This window comes from Ornithodoros turicata, chromosome 2 (genome assembly GCF_037126465.1).
Source record: "Ornithodoros turicata isolate Travis chromosome 2, ASM3712646v1, whole genome shotgun sequence".
In the NCBI taxonomy this organism is placed as follows: Eukaryota; Metazoa; Arthropoda; class Arachnida; order Ixodida; family Argasidae; genus Ornithodoros; species Ornithodoros turicata.
The window spans coordinates 12,140,790-12,167,888 of record NC_088202.1 but is presented as its reverse complement, the minus strand read 5'-3'; the positions used below and the strand labels follow the sequence as shown (position 1 = coordinate 12,167,888).

The 27,099-nt window shown below is 48.4% G+C and overlaps 1 protein-coding gene across 3 annotated transcripts in view; it reads left to right on the top strand.

Annotated features, from left to right (window-relative positions):
• LOC135385204 (CRISP/Allergen/PR-1-like) overlaps positions 1–19,853 on the top strand; it is a 50,938-nt gene extending 31,085 nt beyond the window's left edge. For all 3 annotated transcript variants that reach the window (XM_064614405.1, XM_064614404.1, XM_064614406.1), the window contains exons 2-10: positions 475–774; positions 2,440–2,527; positions 2,599–2,765; positions 3,417–3,520; positions 3,726–3,823; positions 5,117–5,152; positions 16,776–16,925; positions 18,172–18,267; positions 19,573–19,853. In XM_064614405.1, the coding sequence (XP_064470475.1) occupies positions 514–774; positions 2,440–2,527; positions 2,599–2,765; positions 3,417–3,520; positions 3,726–3,823; positions 5,117–5,152; positions 16,776–16,925; positions 18,172–18,267; positions 19,573–19,730 (1,158 nt within the window). In that variant the 5' untranslated portion in view covers positions 475–513 and the 3' untranslated portion in view covers positions 19,731–19,853. The remainder of the gene's footprint in view (positions 1–474; positions 775–2,439; positions 2,528–2,598; positions 2,766–3,416; positions 3,521–3,725; positions 3,824–5,116; positions 5,153–16,775; positions 16,926–18,171; positions 18,268–19,572) is intronic.
• Positions 19,854–27,099: the final 7,246 nt, after the last annotated feature.

The window sequence follows — 27,099 nt, the reverse complement described above, 5'->3', positions numbered from 1 at the left end:
TCTTAAAGGATGCTTCCTATTTTTAAAAGAAGCACGTCTCCCTTATGGTGACATGCCTAAGAATGGTCCCACATGAGCGCGCTCTGCTTTCACGGAACTCCGGTACAAATAATTTTTCTTGTATACCAAAGATGCGAGTGTACCAGGTCTGCCGCTCGTCCATGCTGTTGCAATGAAAGTATGCCTGAATGACCGCCGAACCGTAACAGCAGCATATTCCAAGCCTGCTGCACGACTGTATGGTACTAGTATTAACCGTCATACTGAGTGCCATACCACATCAATTCACTACTGGATGCAGCTATCCAAGCGTTTATTCGGTGACGTTCGCATGTTAAAGTACGCGTCCGCCACTAACTAGAAAGCCATTCCTTACAGGTCGGAATCCACATGTATTGGAATAAAGGTCACATGTGAATATGGAGAACAGTATACTCTATGCGGTTGCTGCACACACATTCTCCTTCTTTACAGGCTTGGATGATCCGTCAGAGCGCTGGTTTGGAGTGACAGATGGCGAGTTCGACGTTGGTGTTTTGCTTGATTATATTGAAGATACATGGATTGGAAGCCGGCAACTGTCCTCCACAGTATCAAAAAATCACGAACAAGCACACATATTGTCTACCGCCTAATATCCAGTGCAGGATTATCAATAAGGGGGTCACGGACAAAGAAAAGGAGGAGATTCTAAAGGTTCACAATGACTTCAGGACTATGATGGCAAGAGGACAGAAGCGGCCTTTGCCACCAGCGGGCGATATGATGAGGATGGTGAGTTTGAAAAAAGCTTGTAATATATATTTAAAAGGTGTATGCCATCGACCCCTACTTGTTTACCGCATTATGCACATTTAGTTGTAGTCAGAATTACTGAAGCAACTTTGGTTAAGAAAGATATTACATACGATTTAGTACAACACTGTAACCAAGTCCGAAGTTGCAAAAACGAACTCCTAATAACGAGCGAGTCTCATGATGGCATACTACTTCGTGATGATAAGCATCGTATTTCACTGAAAAGCGCGACAATCCCCCCCCCCCCGTTCCCCGTTGTTCAGTATTTGCCGACGGAAAAGATGGCAACCCTAACGGGGAAGCAAGGTCAATGTCCGTCTGTCTGTTTGCCACTGAACGTTTGTTGCGACAGTATGACAGGCTACATACGTCACACGCTGAGAAGATAATGAATAGCCGCCACCCGAGATCGTTTCAGGAAACAGGGGAGGTGCTCTTACAAGGTGTTTGTTGGCCATAGACCGAGCTCCAGCCCGTCAAACGGCATGCCAAATCACGTGCGGCGGCGTACAGCAATCACCCGATGTGTGGTTGACTAGTATTAGAGGACGCGGAAATTACAGACAACTTGCTTTGAATGGTGATCCAGTTGGAGTGACGGGTACCCATTTTGGGCGGCTTAACTGTGTATAGTCAATGTGTACTGTCTGGGTACCTGATGAAAGAACCGGTACTGACGAACCTGATGCTGATTACAGAACCCGTCACACTGTGCGCAGCAGCTGTGCTGACTACGAGCCGTTACCCTGAATTCTTCCGTCTTTCTTGTGACGTAAAGTACCATTTTGCTATTTGCTACTGCGAAGTAATCAGTTGACAACGACTTCACTGAGGGTACGGCGGTATTAGCTAAGGTCCGTCTACTTCGTGGGAGTCCGATGGTGGGAACTACTTGTGGACAACATTCATGAATGCGGTTTATGGTGATGCGACGGTGCAGAGCGTTCCTATGCGCGTAGCCTACAAAGTCCGTCTGAAGTTGCTGCAGACATGTTCAGTTTGTTTGAAGTTGCCTCGAGTTCATGCATCAATAGCCGTCAAGTGATATGGCGGTAGTGTCGAGTGAACTCTCGCGTCTGAGCCATCAATATTGTGGAGACCCCCAAGCATACAGACCATTGAAACAAACAATGTCTGACCGTCCACCTGCCACAAACACAGTTGAGCATGCATGTGCCCGGATCACACTATCGCATTCCAGTGCGTGCGTGCGGCGGAGTCCGTATTCGTTGATATTCTTCTTCCTCTTGGACCTAGACCGCGGCCTATGATTGCCTATGGTACGCGGGAAGACTCAAAGATTGGTTACCACGGCAACCCGCACGCATACGCACGCATGGGAACGCAATTGTGTCAACCGGGCCTTGGCGCTACCACGCGCAGCGGCTCACAATCAAGATGACTGCAACAAGCGATTGAGTCCCGCATGTCGGTGCGATATGCAGGATTCTGCATTTATTTCCTAAAACCGGCTATTTCGAACCTTCCTGGAATTTCTATATTTTGTTTATAGTATTTGAAGATTAACTTTCTTTTCTTACTTGTTGTCCGATAGGCTGGCAAATATCAGAGTATATCTCCATAGTTCATGTTCAAGTGTGCATGTATTCTTATCATAGAACTCCATGCATCCCCCCACAGGTCTGGGACAATGAGTTAGCCCGTGTCGCCCAGGCCCACGCGAGCCAGTGCAACTTTGCTCATGACTGTTCAAAGTGCAGGAGAGTTCGTATGTACACTCTGCATTTTGGATATCGGTACCCACGGCATCAAATTTTCTTTTATTCGTTTGGGCTACAGCACGATTCATCGTTGGCCAGAACCTCTACGTCTTTCGTACGGACGCACCCGACTGGAACGCTAACTGGACGACAGCTGTCAACAAGTGGCTCGAGGAGATCCAAGACTTTCGGCCAGAGCAGAGGCGACCATTCAAATTCAGTCCCAGCACGGGACACTTTACGCAGGTGAGCGTGAAGCCTTTTGAGAGGCGATGTAATCAGGACTCGTAGAAAGGAGCATTCCTGAGTTGTTCGAAGCCTGCGTGTCGTGAAGGGTAAAACTCTTAAACTCTGTAGCCAGCACCAGTGGTGGATCCAAGGGGGGGGGGGGCGATCGCCCCCCCCCAAAAAATGTCACTTTATACATTATACCCCCACTACGTGCTCCGACAAAGAAACCCCCCCCCCCAAACCGAGGGTCTGGATCCGCCCCTGGCCAGCACACGGGATATAAATAGGCCTATAAATGTAGCGCATTGAAACGCGCAATGCCCAAAGATGCTACGAATCTTAAATAATATCCGGAAGTAGATTTAGATAAAGCAATTTTTTTTGGGGGGGGAGGGGTTGTAAACAATTTAAATTATTGTATCCTCCATCACACATAATTTTTCATGTTGGACGTTCGCCAGCTTTTTACGTTGTTGAACACTCAAAAGCCACGTTGGACACATGGTGTCCAGGAGAACGTGACATTTAATTTTTTAAAATAGACTCCATTACACTTTGTCGTTGGACACCCTGTATTCATGATGTTGTGATAGCCCATTTATGCTGTAGCGTAGGTATAGCATAGTATGCCTCCTGTTTCCGTTGCTAATCTATGAAGTCATGCAGAGCGTCTGGGCTGGAACCATTTACATTGGATGCGGACGAACCAAGTACACAACAGAAGACAACAAGTTCTACAATTCTCTGTATGTGTGCAACTACGGCCCAATGTAAGTCATCGTGATTCGTTTTATCGTTTCTACTTTCTGTACGTCCACCCACTCCACCGTTGATGTTCCCGGTATGTCCTGCTCACATACGCATCTTTTCAATAATATAAACGCCGAATCTAGGAACAGAAAAATGGAAGGTTGGAAACGCAAACGTTTATTATTCAACAGCGTGCAGTACGATACGATTGTTTGTAAAACACAGGGGCAACGTGGCAGGCGGCAGCATGTACAGAAGAGGCTCAGCCTGCAGCAAATGCCCAGCAGACACCACGTGCCTCAACGGATTGTGCCGACTCTCACGTAAGATTTTTGCCCTCCATATTATTTCATATGAGCCTTACTTGCGCAGCACTACTTTCGATGCTGGTAAGTCCACTGGGACACCTCTGTGCAGGGGCTTTTCGAGGGCGAGGGTTTAGGGGATTTGAGGCCCCCTCGAAATGAAGGCCATCTTGAAGGTATGGCGCCTTTTCTTCACGGTGGCTCAGGTTGATTCACGGAAGTGCTCAAGACATGTGATCGCCATTCTTCCTCATAAACGTTGGAGCCAACTATATGGCGCTTTTTTTTTTTTTTTTGCCACCAACACCCGATAGAGAAGGCCAGCCCCTCCCCGTCTCCCCACAACCAAAAATATCTCTTCCCCCGAAAAGAAAAAGTTCTCTTTATGCCCCTAACTGCGTGTGCGCAAACGAATACGTACGAGATACGAGTAACGCAGCCGCCTCGATTTCGAGGAATAAATACACTCACTATTGTGGTCTCGGAGGACATCAATGTCCGCACCAGAGAACGCCGTTCCTGCATGCTTCATTAACGAGAATTCTTTCTGTGTTTCAAAATTTGTCTTCAAGGGAAACTTCCTTCGTTATGTGGAAGATACAGGTATCATGTCTGCAGTAGTGGCGTTACATTGCTTCAAATGTGGAGACATGTGACCTACCTGTAAACGTAGTGTGTGAAAGAGGAAGTGTGTAGAGTGTGATCAGTAGAACAGATAACCGTCTAACATGGGTTGCAAAGGATCGCATCCTTTGCGGATAATTTCGAGCACTCGGGTTCTTTTGACGTACGCTGGAAATATCCGACACACGGTGCTCGATGCAATTTTACCACACCCACATTGCTACCGCTCTGGCCTGGTTTCAACTCGCGATCTTGAGCTCCACAAACCAACACTTTATCCACTGAGCTACAGAAGAGGGCTGTGTGTCAGCAATCCTTCTGTATCGCTGTGTGATCACTGATTAGGAACTGGCCAATCTGAGGTATTCGCATACGGTATAGTGCATGCGTCTTAACTAAAATGCGTAAAATCCTACATGCGGTTCCTGCTTCTTGCAAAAACAAAGAAAAACGTGACATTGGCTTGGCAAAATTTGGAGTTGAATTCAGATGACTCTTTCCTGCTGCTGAAAAAGGGTGAAAGTGTTCGTATGTCATGACAAAGGTTTGCTGAAGATTGGCATCGTTGACTCCACAATTTTCAGACAAGTAGATTTGTAATGTGTATTTGTGACACGTTAGGTGAAACACCCAGTATACAGTGTTGTACAATATTCAGGAAGTAACTAAAAGCGTCCTTGTATGCAGTTTCAGGACTGAGCGCACGCCATGGAGCTGTAAAAGGTAACCATTTCATCCTATTGTCCGTTACTTGCGCTGATTCTACATCTGCTGACATAGTTGTCCTTACGGAAACGTGTTTATCACCTGGTGTTAAAGCCCGTGAGCTTTTCCCTTCATTTTCTACGTATCGTCACGGCACAGTGGATCGCTGTTAAGGTGGTGTACTCATTGCTACGAGAAACTTGCTTTTTTTCTTGCGTAGTCGAATCTTATAGCGAATTGAAACAGTATGGGTATCACTCGGGAATTGTTGTGAAAATATTCTTTTGGTATTTGATATTGGTCACCTGATTATCAGCATTGCATACCTCAACTGCATGACTTGCTTAAACCGTCTTGCGCATCTCTGTCCATATCATTTCTTCCGTGTCCTATATAATATCTCAAAATCTTCATATATCTCAAATCAGAATCTCTTGTTGATAAGTAGGTTCATATTGGCAATATTAGATGTGCCATGGGATCGCCATGGTTTAACCATTGCCTACAACGTCTTGCTAATAAAAACAAAAATGCCTACACTACAATGCAAAATTTATTCATTTTCATGCTGTTTGGCAGTCGTATCAAGAAGCTGCTAACTCATACTCCACTGCTGTTTCGTAAGCAAAGCGCTTTTTATTTAATCGTAGCTTACCTACATTATTTATCTGTAAACCTTCCGAATTCTGGGTTGTTACTAACCAAAGGAACAACACATCGCGTATTTCCTCTTCTTCATCCTTGTTCCTGATGACCTATATATACCCCTTAGCATTGAAGAAATTTAATGGATCTGCCTTCATCAAAAACAACTCTGCACCCCCAAGACCCATGTACAATTTTATTATCTCCGGCGAATAGAAAATATTGCCTGCGCACATAACATATTAACATTAACCGATAATATGCAGTTAACTTCTCCTCCGGAGTTGGATAATATCAACTAATTAATGCCAATTTTTGAAAAACACACTCGTTCCCTCGTTCCTTGAAATAACCTCCACGTAATATCTTGCTACTGGTGACGTTCCTCAAGACTGGCGTATCAATAAAGTTACCCCGGTATTTGAAAGTGGTGATAGGTCATCATTCGTTAACCACCAACTATAGAGCTGTGCCAACGCCTAGTCACAGAAAGCCTACTTCTTGCCTCCTTTCCCTCCTTCGCTACGTCGACATATAAAGTCAGAATTCGTCTGGTACCGCGATTCATCGTTCTGCGAAACTCTCAAATCATCGCAGCCAACTTCGCAAATTTGAACCTGTAGATGAAAAGTGCAACACCCTTTAATCAGTCATGAAAAAAAAAATGTGGGACCATGTTGTGCTGTATTTTATTTTTCCGTTTTGGACGGGGGACGTTCACTCGCAGACGACAGTTGCCCATAAAGCCAACTGTGATTCGTGGCTCGGTGGCACGTTCGTGATTGGCTACTGCCGTTGAAAACACGATCCTAATTGGCTGACTCTTAGTTGTTACGTCATGTTAACGAATAAGCAGGCTTTCTGTATCTAGGTGAAGTTGGCTGTGTCGTCCACGTGTATTATGTCTAAGCTACTCGAACATGTCATTTTCATTCTTTCTGGAGTCAAATGGTTTTTCTTCTGGGTCTTATAATGACTTCAGCAAAAAAGTACTCCTGTGGAGCTCAGTTGGAAGCATACACTTTACCACCACTGATGTTAACAAGGGCATAAACCTCGACTTGAAACGCGGAAAGACGTTCTTCATACACCGGTCAGTCGCTCATGCAGTCATCAAAATGTTCCAAATGCACAAACTTGCACAATGCGTCTCCTTCCCACTGCCTGCACATCGCCCGCAGTTTGCTTGAGTATAGCGAGCTTGTCGCCAAATGTGCCAGATCTTTCCACAACGACACAGGCATCACTAAAGAGCGTGCTCGAGAGAGCAACGTTTAACCAAAGTCGGGAGTGGTAAGGAAAGTGCGTTCCTGCTTTGCAAGTGGCGCTTTTGCAGCATCAGTGGGCAAGAAGAAACGGCAGCGCATCGAAGGTGATAAGACAAGATAGCGCATCTGTTCTAGATGCAACGACCTGGATAATTCGGGGCTTTACGTCGCGAGACAATTATGATGATGAGCGACGCCATAGTGGTCTGTCTGTGAATTAACTTCGCCCACCTGGTTTTCTTTCTTTTGTATTTTTTTTTTTTTTACGTGGGCCGAAATTTCAGCACAACAGCACACTAACGTTGTTCACGGAATATGGTGTGTCAGATGGCGGATTTTTTAATCCATGTGAGCACCGTGAAGCAACTGTGTCTATGAGCGGCGTACAGACGTAGACAGATGGACAGAAGACAGTAGGAAGGAGTGGGGGGATAGGGGGATCAGTGCGCGTCCTGGGCGAACTTTGGGGGAACTGTGCCGACATTCCTCTCGAAAGTCTGCCGGCAAACCCAGAGAACACCTCAGACAGTACAGCCGGTGGTAGTGTTCGAACACACCACCTCCCAGTCCTCAGTACTACCTTGGCTACCACCAATGAAGGGATGCTTTTGCCCATTTGGCCATACCGGTCTGGCGAATTTTGCTGGTCGTTTTCGTGCAGCACAGTGTAGTGTGCCGGTGTGGCTTAGTGTAAAAACGAACCCCTGACACGTGATCGGCCTAAAGCTTCCCAGGGAAGGACAAAGAACACCTTTCCGAACCACAGGGGTGCCATCCAATGTATTGCTCCATAGACGAAAGCGTGCTCGGCGAACGCAATGCATTCTGGAGAGGTCATGTTCACACGTCACAGCAAGCCTCACCGTGCACGCGACCTTAAAGGGACTATCGCATCCGGGAACGTATGTATGATACCGATAGGGTAATGTTCCTCACCGCTTCAGAGTCAACTTTGCCAAATTTCTCTTCCGAAAACAGCTTACATATTAAGTAAACGAGTTTTAAAAGTCCGCATTCCATCTGCAGCCAACAGGATGATGACGTAAGCCAGGCGCACGAATGGGAGCGCAGCGCTGGCGATTGTCTTCGAGATCGTCTTCTTGGCGTTCGCATCGCACTATACTAAGTGAAAAGTCCTCGGTAAATACGCTGACTTTCGCTTACCAGTGTGAGTGCAGACGTAACCATGTTACGTGAAACACGGTGTTACGCTCCTGACTGTACGAACACGTTCAACGTTAACCAGAAACAACATTCCGCGAGCTGGTAACAGAGAAGACGCCGTCCCCTAGAATTCCGCCTCGCCCGCCCGCCTGTCGGTCGGTTGCCAAGGCTACCAAGGCCCCTCCGGCCGCTCCGTGATTGGCATTCTCCATGTGAAAGGGCGCGCAGTGATTGGCCTCGTCCGCGTGACGTTTCCAGAGAGGGAATCCAGGAATGCGTCGTCTGCTCTTGCCAAGTTTTATATCAAACTACACAGGAACGACGCTGCCAATTCGCGTAGGGTTTTCGGCGTTATTATCAGTGATGAACGCGGGATAAAAAAGCACTACAGTTTCGGAATCGACCAGGACGGATGCGATAGTCCCTTTAAAGCTGGCCGCACTCGTGATCGGCGGCCAAACCGTTTGGAAACAACGCGTTTGCCCTTTCTGTGCGACGTCTTGAACGTTTTCCGTTCCTGGTAATTATTTTTATCCGATAATCTCGCAGTAAAACCTGCAGTTGTGTACATCAGGGCCCGTAGTGTTGACCACTTCCAAGGATGTGATGACGACCCCGCGTTAAGAAGACACACGTGCCGATGTGACGTACTTAATGAGAAATGGGACTTCGCGGACGGAGCACCGTATAGTTTACGCTGGCAAAATACGTTGAGCTCTTGACTTTATGCCAAACGATCATGCGGAAACATGTCGGCAAGCGCTAAAACGACGTGAAAACGAAGTCACATGACCTCAAAATGACGTTGCCTATGACGTGTGACCACGACAAGATGGCGGTTTTGCGAAAAGCAACCGCTTGAGGGTAGTTACAACAATGGCGGGTTTGTGTCACCCCTGTGTTCCGATCAAGCTCGCGAGCTTGATGTAAAGCTTGACATCAGGGCACATAAGCAACTTTTTAGATTAAGCCCTACAATTTCGGGAGTCGCCCTATTATGACACGATCGTGCAGAGAACACGCAGCATGGGCACAGAGATGCAGTAGAACCGTGTAACGTTCTCTGATGTGTAATGGTCCAACCTCGAAGTCCTCGACGTTTTTACGTCTGAGGAACACCCAGCAAGCGGGTACAACCCTCCCAACACCCTCTCATGCAACTTGTGGCACAGCGTCGGCCTTCTGCAAAAACTGCTCAGGAGCGACCCTGAGCGTTGGTGCACCGCTGCAGGTCATCTTCCAAAAATTTTGCTGAACAATATAGACTGCAACATATTTGAACGCTCATAGTAGCGTGGGTGTTTCTATGCGTGGGCAATCTCATAACTTAAATGGACGGTCTCTACCCGCTGTCCCTCTCATAAAGTGTACCGTTCGATTGCCCATTGGTAAAAATGGAATACTGCGAATTTGCCCGACAACGATAGCAAGCCGACGTCTCGTTTGGCTGACCGTTCTCCCGTTTTTTTTTTTCTTTTCGTCTAATAAATATACCCCCCCCCCGACAACGATGAAAGCAGGAAGTCTCTGAAAAGGTTAGCCAGTTATAGGACTCGGACACACATCTGCTGGATTACCGATCCAGGGCTCTACCTATTGGGCTAAGCTAACACACCTCCCCAGCGACTTCCAAGGGGGACCCTGGATCGGTAATCCAGATCGGTAATTCAGCTGGCTATCCTTTTCAGATACTTCCTTCTTTCATCATTGATTTCTTAGGCACTTGAGGTTTTGTATGTGTCCTTTTTATGTGTTCCAGCCCCAGAACATCCATTGTCTCATGTTACCCGACAGAGCACGTCACTGTTATTAAATAACCGAATTAAGTTGATAAAGATAACAGAGCATACCGCGATATGTGTTGGCAACAATAAGTACGGCTACGTCGCCCTGTGGGGCAGTCCGTGATTGGGTGCAGAAATCGTCTGCTTTAGAGCGCTTATGCACCGGCGTGAGCGGACTCCTTTCAGAAGTAACTGGGGACCGCGGAAATTCTCGTACATTTTCTTCCAGTTCTCAGGCGAAAGACGCACATTCTAAAAAAAATGGCCTACTTGCTGGTCTAGAACAACTATGTCAATCCTCAGAGACGAATTAAAAGTCGCAGGCCAACCCCACCCACAATGAAAAATCTGAAGTCGTCCGTCATCGGCGCGCGCGAACGCATTACAGCTCCGACCAAAGAAATACGCGCGCTTCCAATATACTCCCCGTTGCACACGTTTCGAAATGAAGTGTCGCTGACGACGTACATGGAGAAAGAGTGCGTGTTTAATTAAAAAACGCATTAAATGCTTGCGGAAAGAAATCACGTTACTTAGCTTCCACGTATCCGATGCGCGACATTCTCGGAAACCCCCACAGCCAATCCACCACGGACTACATCCTCGGCTCGCGGATATAAGGGTGCTGCACGAGAGGTTTTTTTTTTTTAATTGGGTGTTACCGCCGCGAAGCAACTGTGGCTATGAGCGACGTACAGATGTGGACAGACGGAGAGAGGATAGCAGAAAGGAGTGGGGGACAGGGGGTTAGTATGCGTCCTGGGCCGACTTCAGGGGGAACTGTGCCGACATTCGTCTGGAAAGTCTTCGGAAAACCCAGGGAAAACCTCAGACAGCACAGCCGGCGGTAGGATTCGAACCCACCACCTCCCAGTCTTCAGCACGACCTTGGTTACCACCAACGAGTGGACGCCTTAGCCCACTCAGTCATGCTGCTGGTGAACGAGAGAGTGACCCCTGAATATTAAAAATAATCTACGTGAGATAAAAATGGGAAACCTTCTGCATGGCACTTCTGAATGTTTTTGCCACCAATACTAGCGGTTTGCAGGAGTGAATTATGCTAATTATCTTAAGTGAACTCAAAATTTTGCCAAGGAAATGTAACTTTTTTTTGCGTTATATTAGAAAGCTCCTGGCCACAACATGCTATTCCAATCGTTAATTTAAAGTTTCTTCAACTATTCCCCAATTATTTGACACACGATATCTTGCGATCTCTGCAAGCGCGTTTTCGGATTTCATCAGTGCTGGCGCTATCGGCAAGGCCCGAAGACACTCCCACAGCACGTGGAAACAGCATGAAAAACAGAAAAAAAAACTAAGGAAAGCGGAGACTGGCCCAATCACGCATTTTGTCTTCGCAAGCTTATCTGTTCGCAGCCATCAGTTACTGATAATCACCGATATCGGATGTTCTGTGCTGTTTTCTGCCTTGTCCTTTCCTCCTCATCATACTTTAGGCAGGGCAACTTGGACGAGCACTCCTTGAGGAGCGAAGGTTTTTCGGCCGATGGTTACGTGTTTCCGGGTGTTCAATTTTTCTGGAAACATTGTCGAAGATCCTGTATTTGTGACTGAAATGGTGTGATGTGGCCATGGGCTTTCTAATTTATGCAAAAAAGTTACCTTTCCTTGGTAAATTCTTGAGTTTAATTACGCTAATTAGAGTACTTAATGAAGTTCACTCATAGAAAACGCCTGTTGGGGTGGCAAAAACCTTCACAAGTGTCTTGCACAGGGTTTCCAACTTTCATCTCACGTAGATTTTTTTTTTTATCAATTAGGGGTCACTCTTTCGTGCAGCACCCTGTATACGTCTGAGCGTCCCCATTTCGACGGCAAAGGGGAGACCATGGGTAGAGATGAGACTATGGGTACGGGCATGAAAATTCGTACCCGCAACCGCACCGCACCCGCGGGAACACGACCCGCATCCGCATCCGCAGTAATGTCATTGGCTAAACCCGCATCCGCACCCGCACTTTTTTTTTTTTTTTTTTTTGCTGCTACCGCCTTACCGGCGCGTAGCAGCCATGATCGGACCGCATTCTTGACCTCGTCGTCGCAGCTGAAGTGGCGGCCCCCAAGGAACGCCTTCAGTGGCCCGAAGAGATGGAAATCGCTGGGGGCGAGGTCTGCACTATAAGGGGGATGTGGCAGAAACTCCCAGCCAAGTTCCTGTAAGGTGCGTGTCGTGAGATGCGCGGTACGCGGGCGTGCATTGTCCTGTAGAAGGAGGACTCCTTTGCTGATGAGGCCCAGCCGCTTTTGCTTCAGCGCCTTATTCACATCCCTGAGAACCTGGCAGTAATATGCACTATTGATGGTGGTACCACTGGGCAGAAAATCAACATGAACAACGCCAGCCTTGTCCCAGAAAACCGTGGCCATTACCTTACCCGCAGACGGGATGCTTCGGAACTGCTTGGGAGCTGGCGAGCCCGGATGCTTCCATTGTTTTGATGCGCGTTTAGACTCAGGAGTGAAATGGTGCACCCGCGTTTCATCGCACGTGATGATCCGATCAAGGAACGACTGTCCTTCAGTGTCGAAACCGTACCTTAGCTCTTGGGAGATTTCCAGTCTTCTCTGCCGGTCAAACACGGAGAGCTGCCTCGGGACCCAACGGGCACTAACTTTCCGGAATTGGAGGTGTTCATGAATGATAGTGTTCAACGTTCCCACAGAAAGGTCCGTCTTTCCAGCCAGTTCGAGACATGTTATTCGTCGGTCCTTGAGGATCAGGCGCTCCACAAGTTGGATGTTCTCAGGAACTCTGACACTGGGCTCTGAGCCGCCCCGGCCAGGATCGTCCTGCACTGATGTACGGCCGTGTCGGAACCGTTTGCATCACTCAAACGCTTTGCTACGGCTAAGTGTATCGTGGCCATACTGAGCCTGAAGTCTTTTGTGAATTTCAGATGACTTTACGCCTTCATTCACGAGAAACTTCATGACAATTTGCTTGTAGAGGAGGTGGTGTTCCCCTACATGAGTCCTGACCTGCGATGATGGAATGCCCCAGCGGGCAGATGGACGTGGCCTCAGCTAGAACGGTGCCGGTAGAACTGGCTGCCAGGCGCAGTAGCGCGCGGCAGCAGAGGCGCGTCGTCGTCGTCCACGGGCCGCCACATCACTCCCCCCCTCAGACGCGGAGCGTTCATGCGGTTGAGGTCCGCGTCGATACCATGAAGACAGACTTGTGCCCGTTACCGAAAAAAAGGAACTAAATACCGTTACCCGTTACTTCAGAAAAAAGTAACTAAATACGTTACTCGTTACCAACATACAAAAGTAACGAGTTCTCGTTACTCACAGGTAACAAGTTACTTTTACGTTACCGCAGCATAGTTAAAGGAGCCAACGAACATGCCGTCACTTGCCTTCAACTCTTTAATAATAAGGAATTGTACTTCAGAAGAAGCTGATACTCGAAATTTGTCGTCCGTCCTTCGTGTTCCGTGTCTCTCGGCCCGTTACCATGAGTCTATATAAGTTTGCCTGGTCCTTCTCCCTTGTTTCCGAAGTGAGGTGATCGGAGATTACGAAAACACAAGAAAAAACACTGGTTTTCGTGCCACCGATCACCAACGGTTCCCAAAAACAGACGAGGGGCTGCGTCATAATTTAGAGCACTCAGAAGCTTAGCAAAGGCAAGAAAAGGCTAGAAGTCGAAACGCGTTTTTTGTAGCCATAGCACAGTTGGTGGCCATTCTTGGGAAGGAGTGATGGTCGGAGATTACGAAAACAAGAGAAATGACAACAACACATCCAAAGGGGGACTGCAATAATACTTTGAGTCACACGTCACGCAGGTCAAATCTGCATGCATTGCGCCACACAGAGTGCCGAAATGTGCTCCCCCGCGCTGAAGAAAAGGAACGAGTAACGACAGTAACGAGTTACCAATTTTTGTAACTGATTCCGTTACTATTACAATTTTTTTAAAAGTAACTGAATCGTTACTTCGTTACCAAAAAAAGTAACCGTTACCAAGTAACGAGTTACTTGTAACGAGTTAGGCACAACTCTGCATGAAGAGGAGAATGAGGACGACTCGTGGATGGTGGACGATTGGAGACACAGCTTGCGATTGTGGCTGTTGATGCAGCGGGATGGCGGGAACAGGAGCGCTGCGATACGGGCGGGTTCCAGTGATGAGATGTGACTGCCGATTGGTGGAGTGGTTGGGTGCTTGAGTAGTTGCTGATTGTGTTGAGTGTCTGCTGAGTGCGTTGAACCCTTGTTGAGTGCGCTGAGTGCTTGCTGAGTGATTGCTGCCGAGTGTTGATTGTTGCTGAGTGAGTGAGTCGCTGCGTGCTGATTGTCGCCAGAGGAGTGCTGGGGAGGACCGTCATGAAGCAGGTGGAGACCGTAAACTGAGCTTGCTGTGTTCTGTCTCCCTGCGGGTCCCCGGTGAAACAGTGGTCCCGGTGCGCCTTGTCTGCTAGAGGGTGGTTCGCTGCTGGTTTGCCGAAGAATTTAGGATGTTGAGTGGCCGAATTACACCCGAACATGGTGTTCGTTGTTCGGGTCACCAAATGTGGAGGACGACGTTCGGGTCGCCAAATGTAGATGAGGTGGTGTTCCCCTACATGAGTCCTCACCGGCGATGATGGAATGTCCCAGCGGGCAGATGGACGTGGCCTCAGCTAGGACGGTGCCGGTAGAACTGGCTGCCAGGCGCAGTAGCGCGCGGCAGCAGGGGCGCGTCGCCGTCGTCGTCCACGGGCCGCCACACGCTGTTCGAGGTGCGCGCTCACCTCATTGTCGGCCATCTTGTCCAGCACGTGTCTTCTGTTTTACACAAACTTTGAACCACCACGTGGTGGTCGCGTGTGAAAATGACGAAAAAGAAGTAGCGCGAGCCATTTGCACACTCAGGAGAGAGAAAGTCCCGGTTTGACTTGAACACCCCTCGTATTTTGGGCCAAATGATCGCCATGAAACGGGTCATACAGCAAAATCTGACGGGTTGGTCTTGCGCCTGCGGGTATTGCGGTACCCGCGTAATCCGCAGAGGCAGTGCGGGTCTACCCGCACCTTACCCGCAACCCGCGATGACACGGAAATGTGTACACGCGAAGAACAAATCTGTGCCGGTACCCGCGGGTATACCCGCACCGCACTCATCTTTACCTATGGGGATGGCTCAACCAAAGATCCTTTTGAAAGTTGCAACTGCCATGGCAACGGCAGCAGCTGCAAACTGCTGCTTTGCTCTTCGATCAACCAATGTGCGACTTACCCGCAGGCCGATGTCATGCGTGAGTGAGGTTGCATGAGAGTGTAATGAAGGCTGGTGCAGGTTTGGTCGTCTGCTATTACAGCACGTTTCGACAGATTTCTCGAAAACGACTTCGTCACTCTGAATGAAACTTTGACGGTTGTATGTGTACAGTACTCGTGAATATAGTTTTTGCTAAGTTTCAGAATCGCCCCGGCTGTACGAGACTGTCCCTTTAAGCACTCCCGCAAGCGTCTGAATGGGTTGAAGGCGCACGATGCCTCTCTATCCGAAAAGATGTCACCAACGTCTGTCCTTTTCTTGCTTTTATTAAGCGCGGCAGTGCTGACACCGTATTATCAGTTGGAGTTGGAGCTGGAATTAAAAAGAAAAATATGGAGATGGAGGGTATTGTCAGTGATTCTCCGCTGTCTCCGTACTTGATAGCAATGAGCAGCCGCTTCCCATTGAAACACGGTACAAAGTGTCCTGGAAACGGGCGACAGCATGCGACGCAATGTAATGGGCGACGAAGGACTAAGGTAGCCCTCAAGGCAACCAGGGCAGATCCACGTGGGGCGATCCCCCCAAAACGCTAGGATACACATTAGCTTTCCTCCTCTCCCGTACCCAACTCCGCGCTTCGATAATGAACCCGCCCCCCGCCTCCAAAGCACTGGTCCGGATCCGCCCCTGAAGGCAACTGAGTACTTGGACGATATCAACTGGGCTGATTAACAAGCCGTCCTAGATTAGTTCAGATGGTTCAGAGAAGATCACCGTCTTGTTTGATCTGCATATAAAACATGAAAACCGTGCCTCAGCGGTAGCTGGGCGCGTGTAAAACTACGTTCTTACTACCGGGCGAGCTTGCGCAACGGCAACCGTAACGGCAGAAGGTCGTTAAGTGGCCACCAGAGGCCTAAGGTGCCGAAGTACTAGATCTCTCTGTGTGTGCAGTGGGAGGGAGTATTGAGGCACCCTACGGAAGACCGCTTTCGTGTGCCGTCTATGACCGCCGTCTATGGTGGAGGTGGTGGTAGTGGTGATAAAAGGGCTTGCCGTTATCGGCCCCACAAATGTGGGCACACTGTCTATAAGCAGTCGCGCCTTGCGTGACGGACGACGACGGACGGCAACGACCAACCAATGAAAGTGAAGAAGAAGACGAAGGTCCGTGGCGGAGAGAGACAAACGATTGCCTCGCGTGGAAGTCTCGTTAGGCTCAGCCCCGGCATTATCTCGAGAGTACTGCGACTGGCAGTGCGGACACTTTTGCTGCTGTCCATTCACGGTTCCGAGAGCACCCGCCCGGCAGATGGAACATAGCTTAACAACGATAAGACGTCGCTGTCTCGTGCACCTAAAGAACTGCTGATCGACGACATTTTTGAAATATTGAAATCATTACTTTTGTGTAAATAATAGTTTTCCATGTTATGCGTGCTCCTTTGTGAACGTTATATTAAAACAGTCCCTCATGGTATACTAAAGCTTGGCTTCACCATACAGGAGAGCCAGTGAATTGACTTGCATTGTGGCGTTTGCAGGTGGCCGCTCAAAGAACTACAAATGGCGCACAGTGAAAGAGCGTTTGCCCATCACCAACATGGTAGGTCAACCGTTCCACGCAAGTGGCAGCGTTGGACTTCTAGCTTTCGCAGACTGCCAGTGCCCGGCCGGTTTCCTTCAGAGAGAACGTGAGTCCGTCAGTATCCCCCTTTTTAAGCCGTACTGAGAGCGTCTAAGCAGATTACGATATCGCAAAATTGCATTTCTTCCTTCATTTGCGCTCTAGAGGAGCAGTGAAAGTCCCTTCGTCTTTTTTCTTTTTGGCTGCGACAAAGATTATATGACTATGGCTATCACAAACATCACGCCTTCTCGCACGAGACTACGGCATCAGCGACTCCTAGCGTCCTCGCGAGGTCTTTGCTCTGCACGGGCATATAGAATCCCTCGCCTCCTCTGGCGACCCCGAAAGAGAGGGAAGTGAGGTCGACATCAGTCCGTGTCGTAGCGGGAGACAATGGGAGTGCCAGTCACTTGGCTGGTGGCGTCAACCGGATCGGCCGGAGCGATACGTGGTCAGCGGCACGCCGTTCCTGTAGCATAAGAATTTTAGTAGTAAAACATATTCCCCTGGTATGTCAATGCACTGTTGTTTGTTGATTCCTTGGTGGCGTGTTATTGCCGAACGATCTGCCAGCCCCTGCGGCAGAACGTTTTTCGAGGGACTTCGTGCGTCCTGGGCCGACTTCGCAAGGAACTGTACTGGCATTTACCTTGCGGTGTCTGAGGAAAAAAATGCCTGGGAAAACAGCCAGACAGCACGGCATAAACGGTCACGTGTTTTTACGGAAACAGAGTCATGTTTCATTTGTCTTTAAAGTTGTGGTTAACCGAAAAACTCGTTACACGTGCCAGGAACGTCGGAACGGTTTTATTTCCTTTAGAACTGCATGCATTAGAGAGGTTTAGAGAATCGTGAACTCCGACTCCGGTTCCCTATACGTCAGGCAATGGAGCGTCCTTCGAAGTGTTTCAGTGAAATGGACGCCTCCCCATGGTACGGTTCCCGGCACCTATGAGAGATGGGAGGAATTGAATGAGTCACTGTGACATCTTGTCTGCTCGCCAAATTCATTTCATGAGATGAATTCGGAAAGGGGTTCCGTTTCATGCTTAGAGAGTCGTTGGTACCTATAAGGTATCATTTCCCAACAGCTGTCACAGCGGGCTGCGCTCTCATTGGCTGACAGCGACACAGAGTCGAAATCGGAGGGCCTCTTCCGGTTCCAAAAAACTCCCTTTCTATCGGGAATTTGGTATCCGTATACCAACACGAGCTATCTGGTAGATGATGATAAAGAATGATATACGTGTGTAACAGCATAAATGATCCTAAACCGATGTTTCTTTCTTATTTGACATTATTTCCTTTAGTGCAAGACTCTGCGTTCAGGGCAATCCAGGGCAATTTCACTGCATTAACCGCTTTCATGAAAAGAGGATGCAAGTGCGGGAGGTCAAGGTGGAAACGTAAGCAGATTACAACATTTCACATATCACGGGTGTAATAACCATAGAAAGGGGGGGGGACCAACTACTTCATTAACAGAATGGGGTCGCTGGAGTTACTGGAACTCAGACGACTTTTGGGGTTCTGAGCACGAGGTTGGTTCAGTGCTTTATCCAGAGCCCATGCACCCCCAACTCACCCCTAATGTATGACAATACCCCAAAGTTTTTTCCTTGTGCAACCCCTACAGAGGGGCCAGTGTTATCTCGGCTCTAACGCATGTCGGTAATGATACATTTTAAAAGCGATAAAACCCCAGTGCAGGGGACACGAAAGGACGACACACACACGAAGCACTGACTGACAAACAAACCTTTAATGGAACAGACACTACTGCTCTCACCGACCCCTAGTGGAAGCCAAGGCCAACATAATCACAAACCCTTACAGGTAATGATACATAAAGCTGATACAACGTAACTGTAATAATGCCCCGCCCCCAAATTTTTCGCCATACCCCTTGTGCTTGTGACTCTGGATAAACCACTGGGCTCGTTGCCTCCTTCGTCGTCTACGTGTAACGCTACAGCGACTCTGTTCGCTGCAAAACGTACGGGCACAGAAGACAATATTACATGCCATCAACAAGACAACGAAATGTGAACGCTAGCACTGCATCGAATCCCATACCAGGATATACCTTTCTACTGCATGATTAGCAAAGTAAGAGGCAATCGAGCAGGTATAATGAACTTGTAGGTCTTCGTGTCTCCTCCTGATACTCAAGGAAATGTTACCTACGAGAAGAATGTTTGTCACCTATTCAAAAGTTTTTCATGAGCTCCTAGAATTTTCCTTGCTGCTCTGTCGTACTTCCCTCGGCTTGTTAAAGGGATCATGAAATTATTTTTGTCTCGTTTTTATTTGGAGGAAGAGACGCTCCTGGAAACACAACGGAAGTTTTACTTTCGAATGGTTTTCTCGCGAGAGAATTTGAACGATAAGTTGACAAGCATACGGAGCTCTTACACCTGGCTCCACCACAACGTAGTTAGGAAGTTGGGGCCTCGCGTGTTATTGTCAAGAAGCGAGAGGGAGAGCGCGACAACAAAAAGGAAGTGAAGAGGAGGTCCAGAGACGACTTCAAGTGTGCGCGGTTAGAAAACGGCGCAGGAAAAAAAAACGCCTGGGAGTTACTCGGCAGGAAGAAGTGCTTTCAGCAAAAATTTTGATGGGGTGTTCGCGCAATTTCATAGTCCCCGTAAGGCAAATGCACAAGTGAAATAAAAACAGAGAACGATCGTCATGAACCTCTTTCGTTGCAGCAATGACGAGGACAGAAAATTCCTTCACTGTCCCCCTTTTGAATGGCATCAAGACGGACCAGTCTGCGCTGGAACATCTTCTTTTCAACGGTGGAACACTGGAGATCTCACCCGTACTGCAATACGGTGCCACATGGATAAGAGATGAGCAGACATGAGCTGAATACGGCCCAAGAAGTACTTCTCTTATTAACATAATTATATGTTGCGTTGAATGCTAAACCAGTCCGCATTTTGTATTCGATAGTAAATAAAAATGCCTTTTTCGAATGTACAGGGTATTCCTTATGCGTGCCCCTAACTTTCTTTTCGCTCATTACTGCATTTAGTGTGATGCAAGAAGTGATCCGTATGTGGAGGAGATGGTGTTCCTCTACACGAGTCCTGACCAGTGATGATGGAATGTCCCAGCGCGTAGATGTGCGTGGCCTCGCGCTAGGACGGTGCCGGTAGAACTGGCTGCCAGGCACTGGCGCGCGGCAGCAGAGGCACGTCTTCATCGTCGTCCACGGGCCGCCACATCACTCCCTCCCCTCAGACGCGGAGCTGCGCTTGCGGTTGAGTGGCTGACGTCCGCGTCGATACTAAGACGGGAGGAATGACGACGGCACGTGAACAAGGGACAGCTTGGCATAGGGCTTGAGTTCGTGGCAGCTGTGGCGGCAGGATAGAGAGTGTGGACGTTCGTTGGCGATGTAGTGCACTGTGCGGCGTGCTGCTGCGCCAGTGATCATGTCGCGTCGTGTCAGGTGGTAGCAGGACGATGGGGGAAGCGTGAGGCATTTCCGCGAGCGTCTTCAGGAAAGCGTTGCCGAGCTGACCCATGTGCGGCGTCAGGGCGTAAGGACAGCGACGTACCGAGACCGGTAGTGGAGCGTGTTGCTTATTCGACGGTCGCTGGTGGTGCACGGGGGTGCCATCGCGAAGTACGTGGAGTCCTGGAGAAGAGTGCGGGACCACGGCGTACCGTGACCGGTACGGGGCGTTGAAGCCGAAGGGTGCCGGGTCAGAAGCGAGCGTAGCCTACTATTACGAGCCCCGGTGGAGAGACGTGCTCGGTGACACACGGCCCTAGCGCCATCGTTGCTGCCAGATGATAATGGTCGTTATGAAATTTGGGATGGTAGGAAGCCGATTTCTACACCGGACTGAGGTGTTCGCTGTCCGGTCACCAAATGTAGAAGACGATGTATCCCTCTACACGAGTCCTGACCGGCAATGATGGAATGTCCCAGCGGGTCGTGGCCTCACGCTAGGACGGTGCCAGTAGAACTGGCTGCCACGCACAGTGGCGCGCCACAGCACAGGCATGTCTTCATCGTCGTCCGCGGGCCGCCACACGTTTAACGCTCGTTATGGAATAACGAGAAGTTGAACATCCGTCCCCTGGGCCCCGATCTTCAACTTATCGTTATCCCATTACGCGCGTTAAATCATTAGAGATGCGGGTATGAAAATTTGTACCCGCAACCGCACCGCAGCCGCGGAACCACGGCACGCATCCGCACCCGCATCCGCAGCAATATCATTGGTGCAACCCGCATCCGCATATCCCGACGGGTACCCGCATACCCGCAGGTGCATCCGGAGCTGAATGCGCACGCATGTTTCAGTTACGCCACATGATCGTCACAGCAAGAAATGACTTATTGATGATGGGTACACTGTCCGTTAGCCAGCCACTTTTCTATCAGTCAGACGCTGTGGCGACTGTTCACATGGTTGCGAGCTTACTAACGCGAAGCGAGTCGTCGTGTCGAAAGATAGCCAAATTTAGCCCTATGTGGCAAACATATCCAAAGAGTGACAATAACAACTTTATTTTGAGATGATGAATGGGGAGTTTCAGCGCCAGGGGCGATACCCTACCCCATTTTTCCCCTTTCCGGTCTCATAATCAGCTGGACTCTCGCCCTCCCTCTCTCAAAGAGTAAGCATAGAACGTGGTGCCAGTAAATGACAAAGCTGTCATCATCTCGTACACCACGGAAGGACGGGATATGGAACGCCTTGGAAAATATTTTGGGCACAATGTTCGCGATAAATCGGGTCGTACACCAAAAGCCGACAGGCTGGTTTTGTGCCTGCGGGTATTGCGGGTATACCCGCGTAATCCGCGGAGGCAGTGCGGGTCTACCCGCGCCTTACCCGCAACCCGCCCCGACACGTAAATGTGTACCCACAAAGAGCAATCTTGCGCGGATACCCGCGGGTATCCGCGGGTATACCAGCACCGCACTCATCTTTATAAATCATAACTTCGGCCCGTGACTCGCTACGAGCTTTAGAGCCACAGCGGCTTTGGAGCGCGCGAACTTTAATGATCGCTATGTGAAAGTTGAAGACCATGGCCCATGCCGCGGAAGAAGATTATGATAAGTAAGATGTGACTGTATGTAGCAGGTCGCTACGTGGCTAACCCTCGCGCACGGCCCTCGCGGTAGCAGAAAAGGTGATGATTGAATCACACGAGCGGACGAGATAATGAGTGGACGGGTGCCAGTGGACGTGACCGGGGTGAGGTACAGAGGGGGTGGTGGCATCCAGAAGGCCGGTGGGGAAGACGTCATCGGGGTGTGGTGGCGGCCGCAGGAACCCCGAGGTAGGACGGCTGAAGGCGGTCCGTGGAGACACTGTCCGGGTCGCGGGGAAGGGCAAGACGAAAGTACTTCGGGCGTCGATCCAAGACCAGGTAGGGGCCATCGTAGGGAGGCTGAAGGGGGCTCGGACGGCGTTGCGGCGCACGAAGGCTTGCGTTGCTGAGGCCACGTCTGGGCTCTGCAAAACGGCGTGTCGGGACGTGGAGCGTAGAGAGCAGCATTGGAAGTCCGGAAATGTAGATAGGAGGTTGGACAAGTAGAAGGATGGGTCCGGCAGGGCGTCTAGTGGTATGGCGCAGAAGAATGCGCCAGAGAGATGTAGGGTTGCGCCGTAAACGAGCACCGCTGGTGAACAGCGGAGGTCTTGCTCGACGGCCATGCGGATACCCAGAAGCATGAGCGAGCCAGCGGTCAACCCAGAAAGTGGAGGGACCGGTGGCACATAAAGCTGCCTTGAGGTGGCGGTGGAGGCGCTCGACAGTGCCATTCGCCGCGGGAAGGTATGCGGTAGTGCGGATGTGGAAGGTGCCGACCACATGGTTCCCACTGAATTTTTGAACAAAAATTCAAGGGTCTTTCAGTTACCTTTTAAAATTCAGCAATCATTTTGTCTCGTATATGAAACGCAGTTGATGACCAGAGCTTCAATATTTCACAAAAATGTGTATAAGCTACAACCTACAGGTATCAAGTGAGAGAATACACGGGGACTACACAATAGTGATTCGTTCACAAATGTGATTAACGACTCCTGAATGTGAAAGATCACAGGAATGAAATGTAAATTGGCTAGTATAACGGCGGGACCTATGAATTTCTTGATGCTAACTCCTATTCCAAAGATCCAAGCAGAACACAATATTGGACTCATATTGACAGGTCATTGGCGATACACACACACACACACACACACACACATTGGATGGTAATACGGTTCCAATATAGGACCAGCTTTGCCAGGATTTCTCCATATTGGCTCAAATTTTGGAATATGGGCCCCACATTGCCAAGTTTAAGCCAATATGAGGAAAATCCATGCAATATGGGCCCCATATTGCCCGTGTACACCCAATATTGACTGAAAATGGAACGTTCCCGTGTTGTACAAAATGTCCAAGCAGCACGACAAGATTGGACGTTGGAGCGTTTGAAATGACCAATTCAATACGGTGTTACATCCAACATTACCTTCCCGCAGGTGATACACATTGTTCGAAACAGTCAACATACGTGGCATCCCACGTGTGACATGATGCACTGCAACTCAACAACTTAACCTTCCACTTGCTGCAGAGAGCCGCCATCTTGCTTCGCGATGCCAGTGCCAATCAGTCGAATCGACTGAGAACATGGTCGTTTGAGTGAAATCACGCGTCCTACAACTAATGTAATGCGCATGCGCGACACTCGGATCCGACGCTTCATTCGGGCTAAAATGTCGCTGGTTCCTATAATGACAACGGAATTGCGGCAGGTCAAGTAAAAAAACGCACAATGTTTGATAGGAAGGGATGTCTCTTCTCTGACGCTAGGTGCTTTCAAGGTATTGCAGGCAGTGTGAGTTGCTGAGGCGTATGTCCGTCATCGCCACAAAAGCGTTTCGCTCCCTTGTACTCTAGGAGCGGGTTGGGAATTTTTGGTTAATACACTATTGCGACCCCAATGAAGGCTTCTTGGGGATGTTTACCATTGGCAGTTCCGTGGGACTGCCTGAGTCCTTCAGCAAGACGGGCGTAGCACCTGTTCTTCGTTTTTAGGCGATGCAGTGCGCCAACAAAACAAGAAGTGGGATAACACTTCTTCCTTTCGCCGCACCTTCCGCTTGCGCTTTTTTGCGAGAATCAAGCAGGCTGAAGCATTACTTTTACTATTTTTTTAACTACTTCTGTTGCTATACTCTGCATAGTTTTTGTTGGGTCTGTGGTTATCCGTGGAGGACTTCATACGTCTGTAAAAAGGTCAGGTTCGCATGGCAATTTTCAAAGTTCGATTGAAAAAAATAGATTTCCCTCAACTAAAAATTGTCCAAAGCATTCCTAAATGGCGACAAAAGTTTCCAGAAGGTAATTGCCGAAAATCCCACAATCCTCCGGCGATACGTCACCAGTTAGAATTTTTATTCCTTGATGTGAAACACCCTGTATTTTCGTAGCGCTGGGCCGGCAGTCCCGTTCCAGACGACACGACGAACAATAAAGCTGCGAAACATAGTTTGAAATATATCAACACGCTCACACTAGTCTTGCAACTGATTGTATGACGGAAACTAGCATCGTACCCCATATTATGTGGTATGTTATACATACGTCTTTGTGTTGTGCAAATGTGAGCTAAAAAGGTAAAAAATGCACAGAATACGCACGAATTGTATTCCTAAATATTCGACAGCGAAGGGTTAGTGAAGTAGTATGAGAGGTATTGAAAGTGAGGAAGATCGTCACATGAGTCTGCCAAGTAACTAAAAGGAATAACAAGAAAAATATTCTGCTTCGCCGTTCTCCCACTTTTGATCCATGTTCCACGTCTCCCATGTTATGAAAAGTAGCGGTAACGGTAGCGGAAAAAGAGTCCTCAGCTACCCACATTTGTAACGGAAATACTTTTCCCGTTACTAACTTAAAATGTAGCGCTATCGCTACTCCGCTACTGAAAAAGGTAGCGAATACGGTAACGGCGCTGTAGTAGTGCCGCTTTGTACAACACTGATTGTTGTACAGAATGAATTAGGTGTGCCTGAATAACACTGACAGTATCCGTAACCGCACTATACCCGCGCATGTAAGAGACGTGACCGCATCCGCATGGATATTGACTATATCCGCAGTCATTATATTTATAGGGAAAAAATCCACACGACGAAAATGCCATGCTACAAACGTTTTCATTGCTGAGCATGCAAACAAGTCAGGAACATGGTGTCATGCAGAACTCTCGCATGACAGAAACGATGGCACACATCGACACCATTTTTTATTACAGTTAACCCCGTTAATATGACGACGACCGTTACCGCAGATACTTATTGGTCATATAGCAAATTGTCATATTAACGGAGGGTATATGAAACACGTCAAAGAAAACATTATGCATAACACAAGGTTGTGGTATTATTTATTGCAAAACGAGACATTGTGAGGAAAATCATACAGTTTATTTGCGGAAATTGTTTGTTTAGTGTTTTGCTTAGCTAGACGTTGTATCCGTAGTCCTTCGAGTGATATTGCTCGCCCAACCAGCGAGGACCAGTGTTTGAACCGACGGCTGTCGTAACATCGACGGAAGAACACGCGTGCTGGTGCCCCATTTGTGCAAAATAAATCTGGTTTTTCCTTAACCAATCAATCAATCAAATCCAGGTCATTTTCGTATACATGGAACAACAACAAGAATTACTTCAATGACGATGGGACACGTTGGGAGGGAACGGTTCCGAAGCAAAATAGTCATGGACGTTCACCAGAAGTTTGGCAGGGCGGCAGTAGCGCCGCGTTTCTCCCCTGGCGGAGGAAAAGTGTCATAGTAGCTTCTTCTGGCGACGAACGTGATTACATGCGCTGTGCACGACCTTGCACCTGTTTCCTTGCAATATCTGAGAATGTACAGCCCGGGGAACAGGAAAAACAAAAGCCTGGGCCACGTTACTGTTATAAAATGCACCAATTGCACAAAGAACACCGGAGCATTCCCGTGCCATATCTGTTTCTATGTCTGCGGTGGCGTAGTATGTGAAAACCATGAGTAATCTGGTAATGCATGTATTTGATTTCGTAATTCTTAGTTACATGTTCTACACATACAGGTAGAACAAATTCCTAGACAACGAGTGCTTGGCAATCATGAGATGTCGCGGAGTGGATCTGAATCCCAAAATGATCATACCTACGCAGGATACGCCGTGAGTCATTGCAGTGGTTCTTTGGATTATGAAGATTGTATTGTACTCGAGACATATCTCTCATCAGGTTAGTTCTCGTTCACAGTCAAGTACCTCAAAGTCAATAATATCAGCCACAAAGACGTATCCAAATTCTTGTTCTGATGACTGTTCTGGTCTGGCTCCCATATTCCTCTCTTCCGAAATCGTCACAAATATGCGACAAGTGGTTGCTTGGTTTGGTGTAAGCAAAGACAGATAGAAAAAAAGAAATGTTGTAACGCTCATAAAAAGAGCCGACTACTGGCTACTGACAAGTATCCATGGTGTTCGATCCATTCATTTCATAGAACATTACTCCAGCGGCTCTTAGACCCTCTTCGTAAACCTGAGTAAAACATTCTCTTTCTGGTCAGGAAACTTGCGCGAGAACTTCATTTCGGCGGCCGAGCGGCGCGTGGTGGCGGGGCGATCGTTCGGGGTGGGGGGGGGGAGACTTTCGTGTCCGCCGGTGCCTGCGTGTATGGCTTGCATAGTGTTTCTATGGGTGTTTTGAAGAGTACACTTTTTCTTTGTTTCTGCTTGCGTTTTGAGTGCGTAAGCAGAAGTTCTTTTTTAAATATCCTTGAAGATTATTGCAATCTTTTGCGCTCTGTTCGTATGTAAGAATGATCTACACATATAAAGCAGACTCCGCCTGATTCGACCGTGCAGCATTTCGTGATGGCTATATGTTCTTCATGAAAGGGAGTCCTTAACTTGACGAGGACTGAATGAAAGTATTTTTTCTTTGTCTAAAAAACATGGATTACTTGGTCTACGGGACATGCCCAAGAATTAGGGACAAAACGTAAAGCAGGCTTCACCTAAAACGGCTCTCATAGAGCCTGTGTATTCTGGAACGAAAAGCGCGTGCTACATATTCTGCTGGCAGCGCTTTGCATTCGTTCTCTAATTGCATCTTGCCTCTGCCAGGACAAAACTTTTGAGCAATTTTTTGGGCATGAATAGTGGCATCTTCAAGGTTCCATTCGGGTTCCAAATTTTGAACCT